The sequence below is a fragment of the Sturnus vulgaris genome, chromosome 1, assembly GCF_052056855.1.
Source record: "Sturnus vulgaris isolate bStuVul1 chromosome 1, bStuVul1.hap1, whole genome shotgun sequence".
Taxonomy (NCBI): Eukaryota; Metazoa; Chordata; class Aves; order Passeriformes; family Sturnidae; genus Sturnus; species Sturnus vulgaris.
In genome coordinates this window covers 19264582-19279128 of record NC_142243.1, presented here as the reverse complement: position 1 = coordinate 19279128, position 14547 = coordinate 19264582, and the positions used below count along the sequence as shown (strand labels likewise).

At 35.9% G+C, this 14547-nt stretch overlaps 1 protein-coding gene across 1 annotated transcript in view; it reads left to right on the top strand.

Annotated features, from left to right (window-relative positions):
- The window catches only part of MALRD1 (MAM and LDL receptor class A domain containing 1), a 237299-nt gene extending 224871 nt beyond the window's left edge, over positions 1 to 12428 (top strand). The window contains exons 39-41 of the mRNA XM_014889594.2: positions 7500 to 7575; positions 9259 to 9315; positions 10017 to 12428. Coding sequence (XP_014745080.2) covers positions 7500 to 7575; positions 9259 to 9315; positions 10017 to 10118 — 235 coding nt within the window. The 3' untranslated portion in view covers positions 10119 to 12428. The remainder of the gene's footprint in view (positions 1 to 7499; positions 7576 to 9258; positions 9316 to 10016) is intronic.
- The last annotated feature ends 2119 nt before the right edge of the window (positions 12429 to 14547 follow it).

Here is a 14547-nt window from a genome sequence, read left to right as displayed (position 1 = left end):
AGCTGATTTCATGGGGCTTTAAGATTTAATTCATTCACATTAATACAACCTGCTGAAGCACACATATGGAAAAGCACTTCAGAAGTGCAAGGTTACTTGTATTATAAGAGCTGCTGGATTTTTGCTTTTATGATTTCAACAGTTATCTTTAAAAAAAAGAGTTTAATTTCTCAAAACATGTTTGATGGTATTTTAATTTTAAAAATATTGTTGTTTCTTACCCTACTTCTGTGCTCCCACTCAACACTCCCTCCTACCTTTTTCTTTCATAAATGTCTACTTAAAGGTTACTGCACCGTCATTCATATCTCTTTTACCCATATATCTGTATTTAAGGAATATTTTTTATTTTCTTGTAATTATATATATTTGAAAAAGTAAGTTTTTTATAACTTGTTGCTATATGATGTTAAGAAATATGGTCCTATTAGGTATAAAATAGGGATGAATGAGGATCTTCTTAGTATGGCTCTAAGAATAAACTACAGCCCTAATATGCAGAGACTCAGTGCTGTGAAAGAGAGGATTAGACAAGCTTACAAAACAAAGCTTATTCTGGTTTTGATTCTTTTCATTAAAGCTTCCAGAAAGGTAAGGTTTGATGATGGAAATTTTTGTGGCTACAAATTTTGGCTATTAGAAACTGAGCTCGTCAAATCATTTTGCCCACACTACAAATGAAAATTTGTATTTTCCTTGTTTTTAGTCACAGTCAACTTAACATGTAAGTTAAAATGCTTTTATTTAATGCTTTTATGTAATACTTTCCTTGCTACAAAATAATCAAGCTAATAAATGGCAATTTGTTTGAAATTTTGAGAACATGAAATCTGAAACTTTGAATTTGAGAAGATAGTTCATCCAGGCTCTTCCTCTTCAACTACCTAGTGCCTACCATGATTTGGTATACAAAAATCACAGCTGGAGACATAGTAGTAAATTAAGGCAAGTTATTCCTGAACTGCTTAATCAGTAATTAGAAGTGACTAGTCAAAATGCAGCCAATGTTAATGTACTGAAGTTTGGATCCTTAGGATAAGTCTTTACAATAAGAAGTGACTTGTGTTTGCATAAGTCTGTAAAATGTACAATGTGACAGCACCACACAGAGGCATGAGACTTTACTCCTGATTTTTTTTTTTAAGGCATTTGATGAATGAGAGGAATGGCACATAAATGATACTTTCCTAAAGTTACTTTTCACTTGTGTCTGCTTTTAGCCCTCCTGAGCCATGTTATATTCTTAAAGTCATTAGGCACTAGAGTCACTCTAGGGAAGCTTTCACATGCTTGAGGCCTTATTTATTATCTTTTGATAAGTATTTGCTAGGTCTTTTTATGTAATTTCTGTTAGTGTCCCGTTGCTTTACTGTGTAGACCCACCCATGCAGGCGCTGGCAGACAGTTCTCTAGGGGCACATTAAGAGCTGTAGGTATCAGCTCCCATCACATCTTAAAAAGGTGTGCAGGTCCATCTAAGTCTCAGTGAAAACAGTACAGGAATGTGCACAAGAGCTGGAGAAGCTTAAGAGTCCAACAGAACTCTTTTTTTTCCATCAGAAAAAACAGGTAGGAGGTAGTAGGGATAGGCTGTGCAATTGCTAGCTAGAAATTTGTTACTAACAGCAGTGAGAATCTAAGTCACATTTGTCCCTCTTCTCTGTGTGCCTTAACCCTTCCTTTCAACCCAGAATGGATGCCCCACTTCCCCTTTGCTCTCTCCTTCTCCTTCTCCTTTGCAGAATTTAATTTCTGATCTGCAGGCTTTAAACTTTCCTGTTACTGAGTGGGAGTTACTGGAAGTCATCGTGTAAGTTTCCTTCCTAAAGGACAAAAGCAGCCTTACATGGCTTGGCAGCAGCACACTTTATTACCATGACAGCATTCGGATATGCCAGATACTGCCCAGTCCTCAGCTGGGGATATGTGAAACTTTTGTATGGAAACTCCAAACTGGGTAAGCTTGTGAGTTTCTCTCATTCCTCTTTGCACTATAGACACGATTTCCCCTAATCCAGAAGGGAAGGCTTCCAGTTGCTCCACTCTATTAGTGACATCTGTCCTTGTTGTCCAAATAGAAGCAAAGCTTCATTTTAGCTTCCGTTTTGTTGCAGCTGCCTTCTAATGCTTCATTGTAATTTGAAATGTGAGAGTATGAAAAGTAAGTGATTTTCTGTTCAGCTAAGCTACAACTTTTTGCTATTGCCTCCAAAGCAGTCAACTGGATCATTTAAATTTGTTTCTTTCCTGTTTTTGAACTGTTTCATCCACTACAAGGCCAGTGTACCACATCTGTTATCAGTCCTGTCAATCTTAATGAACACAAAACATTAAATTTTCCAAAGCATATAACGTCTTGCCACAAAAGCAAAAGAGTGAAAAACTGAGATGTTCTAAGAAAGCATTTTAAAATGATAGAAAATCATGAGAAGAAAGGGCCCACAGAGGCCATTTTTCATCCTGTCACATCATAGACTCAATTGTATCACTTCTGAGTTCTCATTTAAAAACCTCTAGCAACATGAATTTGATGGCATCCTTGGGCTGTATTGGTACCTTGGGTAGAAAGAAGTTTGCTGTTAGAAAGTTATTTTCTAACTGCTGATATGTCTGTTTATCATTTAAGTTCCTTCCTATTCACAATGGACAGTAACAGATCATTCCCTTTCTCCTTGCAGAAAGCTTTTTCTCTTCTTGAAGGCAGTTCTCTTGCCTCCTTACAGCTTGCTTTCTTCAGGCTAAACAAGCTCAGTGCTTTTGCCTTTCTCCATAGTTAAGGTTTACTTATAATTATGATGATTCCCAGTTTCTGTTGCCAGACTTTCTGCAATTAGACCATACTCTTCTGGAGGTCTGCTGTGGAGGAACGGGTGGTGTATTCCAAGGGAAGCTCTCCAAACAGACCTGAAGGGCTGCCAGAGGTCACTGCTGGCCGTTCCTCTGTTCCTATATCCCAAAGAGATAAACAGAATGACAGTATAATGACATTTATTGAATCGTTTTCAGCTTGTGAACTGAAACAGAGACAGATACAGTTCATGTATAATGGGAGAAAAATCTGCAGTTTTATGGGAAAAAGTAAACCAAAATTTGGAAGCATCAGCCATAACTGTTGTTTGGGAATTGTTGTATTAGTCTAATGCTGCTATCCAAATCCATTCATTCTTCTGTAGAATATTTTTGCTCTGAATGATGAGTCAGATGTATTCAGTTTTGCTGAAATGTACATTTGATGACCACCCCTCATAGGAACGATTGCATAGAAACAAGAGGAAACACACTGAAACAGAGCCAGTCTCTGTAGTCTGTAGTCTTCAAGTTCACTAAAATGAAAGTTGCAAAGGACTGATTTAAAAAAATAAATTCCCTAAAGTGACTCAGAAGGCACAAAATACAGACTTAGGAAACCCAGACAACATATTAACAGTCAAATCAAACATCCAAGTGACTTGTACATTATTTTAGATGCAGCTTTTGGAAAGTCTTCTCTCCTTGCATCTGGGCTCCTATTTCTTTCATTGGATGTGCAAAATATAGCCTATTTCAGCAAACCTAAATTTAGTTTAAAAGATTTTAAATATGCTTTGGAAATTAAGATCTTGAGTTTAAGTTTCTGTTAAGAACTGAAGCTTTTGCACACCTATAAAAATTCTTTTGAGGGATTATTTTAATTAGTAACTTAATTTTAATTAAATCTTTGGTCCACTATGATTTTGTCATTGTTGTTATGGATCGGATACTAAGCATTCCTCCAGTACTGTATTTCCTAAAAATCTGTGTTCTGTATGAATGACTTGGTTTTTTTCTCTTTGAAAGATATATTTAAAAGTACAAAATTATGAGCTCTTGCATCCAAAAAAATGAAATCTAGGTACTTTAATTTTCCATTAACAAGAATGATGTTACTCAGCAGTCTGTTTATACACTAGTGAGTATTTCATGGAGCATATAATTCCTCCTGCCTTTGTGAAATTGTAGTGGAGAAACCTCTGACGAGGCAGTAGTTTTTGCTACTAAAGAATGCAGATGACCTTAGCAAAACTATGCCCCATGTTACCTCAGCCTAAGATGATTAATTCTCTCCTTTCCTATTGTGGTATTTCTGGTTATGTTAGAAAACCCAGTTCTGTCTAAACTACCTTACACACATATTTGACTTTTTTGGGGTTTTTGTGGGGTTTTTTTTGTTTGGCTTTTTGGGTTTTTTTTACTTTTTTTTACTGCAGTTACTACCTCATCCAATTGATAGATTATGGTACTTGAGTAAAGGTGATTAAATTTTCACTTGCAAATTCTTTTAGGCTTTTTAAGCCATTTGAAAATACTTCAGAAATTTTAAGGCTATCCATTTATATCCCTTAGATAGAATTGCTTGCTTCATTCACAAATGGGTAGCCATATATATGTTTGCATAAACATATTCATATGTATGCATCTATGTGTTTATATATGTTTTATGCATGTGTAGGATAAGTTACATAAGGTAGTATATTCAAGGTGACTTTCAAAGCTCTACTTTGACAAAAATTTTCCTAAGAACAAGAGAGAACTTCATAAAGTCCATTTTCCACCTAAGTTTCTGGTGCATAAATTCAAGCAGTGCCCATATTTTGGGCCATAAAATTCCCTTTATCCCTAAGATTCAGTGACCAATACATATGCTTTTCATGATTCAGATCTAGTGTGGGAGGACACCTGAAATCTGCTGGACTCAATTTTATTGCTTGAGCCATAGACAGGACCGAGTTTAGCAGCAAGCACAGCAGGCACAAACATTGCTGAAGAGCTTGGCCAGCACTCTGTTTGGTGCCCTCAGTTTGGCACAATATCCTTCTGGTCAGTTCTCTCCCTTGCAGAGGAAGCTGGAGATCTGTGTTCTGCACCCTCCTGCTCTCAGGACAGACCTAAATAGTCCACATGTTCTTGCCCAAATAAGCTGTGTATAAACTGCTCAAGTTTAATGGAGTGATGAAAGAAAATCAGACCTATCCCTATCCTTACCATTTGCCACTGGCACAGTCAGGGTGGTTCACTCTGAGAATTGTGTGACCTGTGTTGTCCTCTGGAAGTGTCTCGACTGACTCTAAGCAGAACTGATTTACTTAATTCCATATCATGCTTTTAGGCCATACAGTTGGTTTGTGATGTCAAAATGAGGCACCAAAATTAAGAGATCCAAGTCTGTCCCTTTGAGCACTAGTTTAGAAGCAAAGAAAACTTTTAAAACTTGTCATCTGAGTTTCCTTCTGGCCTCAGATTTTGTGAGCCATGCTTTCCTTTTAAAGTAAAAAATAAATTTTGTACACATTTTCTGGACTTTATTCAGGAGGACTGGGATGCAAATATACACTTAGTAGGCATATAAATAATCTGTCATTGCTTCACTAAGCAAGCTAAATTAATCAGAATATCATGATTTATTACAGTTAAGATTAGATCGAATGAAAAAATTAGCAGGTTCAAATATTCAGCTCTTCCCATTGTTGTGTCAGGTAATCAAAATAAATTATGAGACTGGCATTAGAAGCAATTACTTTCTGACAGTTTTGTGAAAAAATTTAGGGAGACATGTCTAGTTTAGTCTAAAACCCAAACTTAGTTTCTTGCACTGATTTAATTCATAAGGTAGAATATTTCTGTGCTTTACTTGTGTCTTCCTCCCAAGCAGACATTCTGGTTTTAGCTATCTGCAACAGAAATGATTCAATGTGCCTCCTCTGTGGTTCCCACTGAGGAATCGTTTCCCTTCCCAAAATCTCTATGGGCTGTGCTCCTGTGACTGCTCTTGTCCCCTCAGTCCTGCCTACCACAGCAACACAGAGCCTGTCTCTCAGATTCTAGGGAGACATGACTTCAACCACCTGTAGGAGCAGCTTTGGAACAAAAACACTTTTTAACACAGCAGAATTTATTTCTCCGTCATCAAGATTGATAGGAAGCTTTAGGGAAAATTTTTGTCTTAGAATACTGTACATGCAGATTTCTATTTCTACACAGGGCATATGCTCTTATTCATAAAAACTGTGGAAAAAACAAAAAAACCCCTAAATATATCTCTTCAAATGCAAAGATTAGCTTCTGCTTCATTCTTTGGTAATTTTAACTAATACATCTGTTGCTTTTTATATAGTATTAGAACAGCTTTGATGATTCTGGGCCTCTCACTACAACAAAGACATTGAGGTGCTGGAGAGAGTCCAGAGCAACAAAGCTGGTGAAGGGTCTAGAGATTAAGTCCTGTCTTCTCAGAGGAGAAACTGAGGGAGTGGGAAGTGTTTCATCCGGAGAAAAGAAGGACTGGGGAGACCTTACTGCTGTCTGACCTACCTGAGGTAGGAGGCTGTGGCCAGGTGAGGGTCAGTCCCTTCTCCCAGCAAGTGACAGGACAAGAGGACATGGTCTCAAGCTGTGGCAGGGGACACAGGCTGGACATCAGGAAGAATTTCCTCACTGAAAGGGCTGTTGGAACAGACTGCCAATGGAGGTGGAGTCACCAAACCTGGAGGTGGAAGGGACTGGACGTGGCACTTAGTCCAGCTGACAAGGCAGTGATCAGTCAAACACTGGGCTCAGTGATCTTACAGTCTCTTCCAACATAAAGGATTCCACGATTCTGTGATTTCAAGCATTGTGGACTATTAACAAGTCATTTATATGGGAAAAAAATTTAGATCCCAGCTGCAAATTCTACCCCCATTCTACTTTTGCAGAATTAATGAGATTAACAGCACAGGTGATCAGTGCTTCCAAAAAAAAACAGGATATGTGAAGACTTCTATCAGGAAAGCATATCTTTAAGCCTCCAGATGAGGTAATGGATATGAGAGCTATAAATAGCAAAATTGGTTCTCTTAATCTATTATAAATTGTTTAAGGCATTGTGTTAATTAATGAAAATTTTGCATTTCAATACCTCAAGTGATTATTTATTCATGGCTTTGTAGCAAAAGGTATGGGTAGCTTGTATAGCTTTAAAACTGATGCTGATGATTTTGACCAAAAACGCAAGTTCTTTCCCAATTAATTAGAAAAGTGGAGCACTTATAACAATTGAATAACTAGAGGCCTTCTTGAACTTGGAGCCTAAGACCGTGTTAATTACTGAGTTGTCAGTGTGATAGCAAAACACAGGAAGAACATGATCTCATCTCATGCAAACAAATTATAGGAATGTGACTTTAGAGGTAATAACATGTTTTATTTCATGTATAACACTATACCTGCATTTTATAATTAGTAAATAGTTCTCCACCCATCCAGAAGCATATATATTTTTAGAAGCAACAGATGAAAAATTATTATTTTAACCTAGACATCATTTATCTAGAATATTGGTTTAATTTCATTTATTTCAGTAGAGCCCAGTTGTAAACAAATTTAGCCACCTATTTTACCTATTATTTTGGACTCCAGTCTTTTCAGCTTTAATCTGTTTGGTTATTTAACAACCTGTCTGATATTGTAGGTGTTTTTCTTTTTTTTTTGTTTGACTTTTCAAGGAAAGTGCAGGAAACTGCTATTTCTTCATTTGCCAATCCATTGTACAAAGACCTCAGTTCATCTGGGAAAGAAAAGGTAAGCTGCCTCTATATGTTCAGAAAAATGTGAGGCTGTAGTCCTCAAAAAGTTTTCCATTAAAAGAATGTAATCTCTCAGTGTATGCTATTTAATAAAAGAAGTGAGAATTAAAAATTGACTCAGATCAGTTCCAGTGCATTTTCAAAACAGTAATATTTGAAATCAGCTCAGTTTTGACAACATCTCAGTGTTTATAATTATTATGACTATGGGCTGATGATTTGGAGGAAAAAGTGTTTTGGGTTAAATATTTACCCATACATAGATAAGAAGCTCACTGGGACTTGTCTCCTTTTATATCTGGAAAACAAACAAACAAAAAACCAAAAAAAAAAAATCCAACAAAGCAAACACACGACAACAGAAACACATCAACAACAATGAAAACACAAAATGGATGATTTGGCAGCCAAGTTCCTTTGCACACTCACTTAACTTCAATAAAACAGTTTATAATCATTCCCAGTACTTTAAACGTACATCACAATTCCCATCATGGTAAAATTCACCTTGACACTAAACAAGCAATTCGCCACACATTTCCCTAGTACCATTTGCTGATCTGAATTAAGAGACTGATAGAGTAACAAATAAATTTTTGAATAAAATATATATATATAAGTGAACATAGTGCAGCAAAATAATTAAAGGCAAGATTTAATTATCAAATTATAATGATAACTAAAATTCATGTCTTACATTTAACAAGAAATAAATGATTGAATTAAACTGAAGGTATCTATGATATTTTGTTTATAATTATAAATAGTATAAACAAGGAAGCTTGGAGTAGAAAGAAAAAAGCCAAAAAATATATTTTAAATGTGCTTCTTGCCCTCATTTTGATACTATCCTTATATATACCCTATATTATTATACTACTACCTAGAAGAGCTAGGCTTGGTTTGAAATGGAAAATAAAACTTCCTTTTAAATAAAACTGTCCTTTGCACAGTCAATAATATAAGATTCCACTGCAGCTTTGAATAGGATTAACTATGACATGCCATTTACTTTCTGTAAAAAGGTCCTTACACCTGATTTTAGAGACATTAGATCAAATGAATTCACTTAGAGGTTGGAGCGTGTGAGAGCTCCAAGTTGGAAACATTCCCATCACAATCATGTCCAATTCATCAGGACATTTTTATTTTAGTTAAAATAGATTCCTGACAGGCTTCATTTAATAGCAAGTTGAAAAAGAGAAGCACAGAGTCAGGAGAGACATTTTCATGGAAGACAGCCCCAGGCATTGTGATTGAAGTCCAGCCATGCACCAGAGTTTCCTCTATTTTCTCTAAGACTGGGAAAATACATGTTTACACTAATTCTTACTTTTAAAAGAAAACAGGCATTATGAGTTTTCTGCAAGTCTGATGAGACTTAAATCTGAGTGGTGTATCATCAATCAAAAGAGAGGAAAAAATGTGAGCAAAGCTCTTGTCTTCAGCTGAACACTCACAAGTTCTGCCCTTGTGGGAGTCTCTGAGCTTCATAAAGAGCAGTTCTGAACCTTCCTGAACACCAAAACCATGTGGGCTCAGCACAGCTACACTCTTGCTCATAATACTGCCTCGTAATTTTGGATCCATAGAATGCATTACCCAGGCACCACATGGCGGAATATATTATTTTCAGCTCACTAAAAATATTCTGAAGCAGTTTTTTTTCTTTTTATAGTCTCCTGGGTATGCCACCTCATCTGCTGTTCAAATCAGTGTTTCTCCATGGCATGAGGTATGTAATAATACATTTCTAGCACGTGTGTTGGGCTAGTAAAGGAAATTCATTTGCTGAGGAAAGGGGGAAATGTCACTTAAAGTCAACGGCGTATTGCTACTTATACTGTTAGTACCTCTGGAAATCTGAGAAAGATGAACAGGGCTGAATTGGTCGGCAAGGACATCATAATAAAAATTATAGCTACTTGTTACACCATACACTAATTCAATAAGTTTCAGTCTGGGCAGATGCTGAAGAAAATGTTTAGAATTACTGAAATCCTTACCTGAAGGGTTCATATTACCTATATTCTCATACATTTTTCATTCAAGGAAATTATAACCATTTCCTTGAATAAAAGTAAATTAAAATGCCATGTACCAAAATCACTGCAACTACACAATTGTACACAGAATGCCTAAAATAATACTAAATTAATATTAGAGCAAGGGCTCTGAAGACAAGGAAAAAGAAAGGTGGAAACAGATGCAGAAGTAGGTTAAATGACTTGATCAGGTGCATGTGGTATGTCATTGTTTTTGTGGAGCTATGCTAACTTTATTTAGCTGAAAGTCTGGTCTAAAAATGTTTAGAGATTTTATAGTTTTCTTTAATATGTTACTTCTGTAATGAATTTACAGTCATTTGTATGTACATTTTTAAAAAATAATTTAATCACTTGGATTTTAAATTTCATTATATCTTTTTTCTTTTAGTATCCATTTAATGAAAATGTGAATGCTACTTCTTTTCTGAATCCTCTCTACGGTGTAGCAGCAGAAGACATGGAGAAATTATGTAGCTCCTTGAAAACATAAACACAAAGCAGGATCAATAGTGATTGTAACTCTTTGCCTAAAGATTTGTTATAAAATCTGGAAGTGTGTCATGATGCTGTAGTATTTGCAATATGAATTAGTAACTCATCACAGAATAACTCTTACTAAAACAATAGAAAGTAAATTTATATTAAAAATGGAATCCGTACATAAGTAAACCATAATTATATATAGTCTTCTGTCATTCCTGTGGGTGCAGAAAAAGATTGATAATTATAACTGTGAATTCGTTTTACATTTGTAGATTTCAAATTCCAGGATGTTAATAAAATATTTAATCAAATCCAGATCCTTTAGGTTTGGGAATCATAATTTGATGTCCATTATTTGAGAAATGATGACTTAAATATTTCTGTAATTTTGCATTAGAAAGGGGTTTTAACTGACTCTTTTAGTGTTCCAAGATGCAGAAGCAAAAGAAAATCTTTATAAAATTAGAAACATATCGAACTAAATCAAGAGTGATCATGAATCATGGATTTGAATATCAGCTCAGCATGTGATTCAGCTATGTGACACACCAGTATATACACTTATTTTTTAAAGATATTTTTATCATTAACCTTGATAGTTATATCTGACCAAACTTCCCTCTAGTCAGCTCTGCAATTCTGTAGTTCTGACCACAGTGCTCCTGATAAATTTAGCTTAGTGGATGACAGAGGGTGGAAACTGGCATGTTCAGGAAACCATATTTCTGCTGAATAGGTTTGCCTCCCACGCAGCTGAAACTTATGTCAGCCCATGCTTTCATGAGAAAGATATCGGGGAGAAATTTTGGAGTGCCTTGTGATTTCTATTGTCATCCTCTGTGGTACCAGGCATAGCTTGTAACAGTGTTTACACTTTAAATAACCTGACAAAATGTCATCTTCCATAATACCCACTTGCATTACACGATCGTCATTTTTAGCTTGAAGGCTTAATTGTTCCTGCTGTGCTTGTTTTTTCCCTTACTGTATTTCTACAGCCTGCTTAATTTTAAACCCATTGGCAAGTCTTAAAGTTACTAAACTCCTACAAATTTCATGAAAACAGGCGTCTGCACTGTAGATGGTATCTCTGTTAATACCTTTTTATTAAGGGAAAGCAGAATTGCTTGACATTTATTAGACTTTTGAGACTCCAGACAGAAAAGCATACTGATGCTTGCCTTCATTCCATCATGCACAGATCTTCTTGGTTTGGGTTTGGTGCTTTGTTTTTCTTTCACTTTTTATTTGTAGAATAAACATAACCTATATCTTTCTATATATCTCTATATATTTCTATATGTCTATATATCTTTCTATATATTTATACATCATTCTACCTGGGACCACGGAACTATTTTTTTACTTCAATTTCTTTCTGTTTCTGACTGGCATGTTGTAACAAGGTGTGATGTTTGCCCATCATTCTCCCCATACCTTTCCTGCAATATGCTCCTAAGAGCCTCTCTGCTGCATTCCCACACACACCTGCCTTAATGCCATCGAGCTGAAAGTTACCAAATGCTATTCATTAAGGTTTTAAGTAAGGAAATGTGATCACACATGCTGTTTTCTTTCTGAAACAAGATTAGTATTACTGAAACACAGAATTTTCTTATTATACTTGTATCTGTTAGGTTGAGACACAGAGTACATTTCATTCAGGAAAGTGCCAAGTGCCTCCGGCTCCTGGACTCCAATATTTTGATAAATCTGCGTGAGATTATTGATCTCCACTTTATAAACAGACATTGAACATCACGGTCAAGCCCATGTACTCAAATTCTCATTTATTCTGCAATAGACTAGCACTACTAGCAGAATTTCATTAAACAAAAAAATCACTTAAACATTGTTTATGCCATCGTTCTTAAATCTCCATTTACTGTGTCATGCAATGTGTATCTGTAAAAAATTACATTAATGAAAAGAATAAAATTACAATGGTAGAATTTTATCACATTCTCCCTTATGAAACAACATATATTTATTTTATTAATTATGGCATTAATATTTTAATGTCCCAAATAAAATCAGATTATTATAAAGAATTATTGTAAAATAATATTGTAAAATAATATTGTAATATTACTCATCAGTAATTATCTCCTGAGAGAACTGTGACTCTTCTGGATAATCTCTGAAACAAGGTAAACCTTTCACCAAAATAATTTTCAATTTTTATAATTGAAAGAATGTTTACAAAGAAAGTGCTAAAATTCAGTCTTTTAATCTTTCTGAACTTCAATATTTTTTCTTCTTATTTCATGAAGAATAACAGATATTATATTTAATATATGGTTATTGTTTCAGCTGACAGCCCCGACTGAAATGATTTACAAAATTTTTACTTTTTATTTAGTTTTCTGATATTTTTCAATACTTAAAACCAAATTAATAGAACTCATGTTCTCAGTCATTCTTTCCACAGTTTCAATTTCAAAATCTAAAGAATAAATACAAAGTAAATATACAGGATATAATTATACAGGAAAAACATATTGTTAACATTTGCTACATTGATTTCTTCCTCCAGTTTATAATATCCCCTGACTAAATACTCCCTTCAAGCTTATGCTGCTATTGTCATAAACTTTATGTAATCAATTTTTTTTTCCAAGTGACCTGTTTTCTGTGAATAAATTAGAAGATGGATACTCTATACAGACAATGAATACTACACTTAATCTAATGTAAACCTGTTTATATATCAATGATCCAAGGTAACAGCAGAAATAAACTACAAGACAAACTTTTACAAAACCCAATATCACATTTAGTGTGGTCTACAGGGACTTCTCAGAATTGTTTTGCTTCTAAGGTCTCACAATCAAAGAATACAAGCGTCCATGTCTCTTGGACTTGGCTAATCTTCATTTCAATCCAAGATTTATTTATGGTACATATCAACAATCATGCTCTATACACAAATGGCCAGCTCTTGTCTTAGAAAGGATCACTGTATTTGCAGCTTGTTCCTGTACTTGCCTCGACATCTGCCACTAGCTACTGCTTTGCAGTTTTGGAAGAGGTGTTGATGGGGAGCAGGATCTTATCTCCTGTTTGCAGTACCTGAAGCAGAACATGTGCCTGTGAGCCTTTCTCCTTGCCAACTCTCAGGGGCTCCAGCCTTGGTCAGAGCTCCCCTTTGGGTTTGGTGGTGGCACTGGTGCAGCTGTACCTGTGTTTTGCACGGTTGCCCCATGCCTCCATGCATGTTTTCCTGCATCTGCTGGTCATTACAGTGGATGTGCCCATGGATGTAGCCCAGGGGTTTTCTGGTGGTGACTTTCTCTCATCCTTGCCCTGTTTCACCTGCAGCAGCCTGATGACTATGCTATGATAAGACTGATCAACCATATGATCTAATTTTGAAGGTATTATGGTTTTGATCTAGAGGATGGGTTTGATGGCATCTAGAAGTCCTTTTTGACCTAGATGTACTCGTAGTATGTTTCCATGGTGTTGGTGGCACCCAGTTCCTCCTTGACATCATTACCCTCATTGTCTCCAGCCTGTGCTGCCATGCATATGTCTTTCGAGATCATTCTGAAGCCAAAAGTGTCCTCAGCTCCCCCTTACAGTTCCTTCATTATTTGCTCAGCTGTGGCTGAGGCCTCAGGCACAGATTTTGACTTTTTCATTACCTGTTTCTGCATCTCACACAGTTGGAAATAGGCTCTTGGATTACTTAGAGTTTTTATCTGATCCACTGCATCTTGGTCAGACATGCTGCCATATATAAACATTGAAGCTACAAAAATGTTCACTTTTTGTAGCCATTAAGTTGGCAGGGGTTAAATGAATCTTGTTCTCAGGTAGATGCCTACCCTAGAATGCAGTACATTGAATTCTAGCAGCTCCTAATTCTTTCTGTTGCCTCTAAGGACAGTCTAGACATTATGTCTGCAATGGAGATGTCCAGATTTAATAATATGAATTCCATTCATACTGTTTTAATTAAATCCAAATTTCATTAATGTGTGTCTATAATAGGCAGATTTTCACTGGATAATCTTCCTTACAAGTGTGCACAGAAATGCTATCTAATACACAATCATTTCCCAGAGTTTGTATAAATTAGACAGAAAGAGCTTAATAAATACATATAACTTGCAGTAAAGCATCTGTCAAAACCCGACATCTTCTGTTTTTCATTTTCAGTTTGTGTGTGGGAAGAGAGGGAGAAGGGGTGGGAAGAATTCATATGAGAACAAAAATGGAAGTTCCTAAGCATCTAAGCAGAAAAATCTACTGTGGGCTGTATTGCTCCATGTAGATCACCGTGTGTGAGAACTCTGGCACCTGACATGGAACAGTATTCCTCCTCTGCTGGGAACTTAAAGACAGTAATTTATTCTCCAAGGTCCTAGTCAGTTGCTAAGGCTTGTGAACAGGAAATTGTTCTCCACCTGTGTGAGGATGAAGTACAAAAT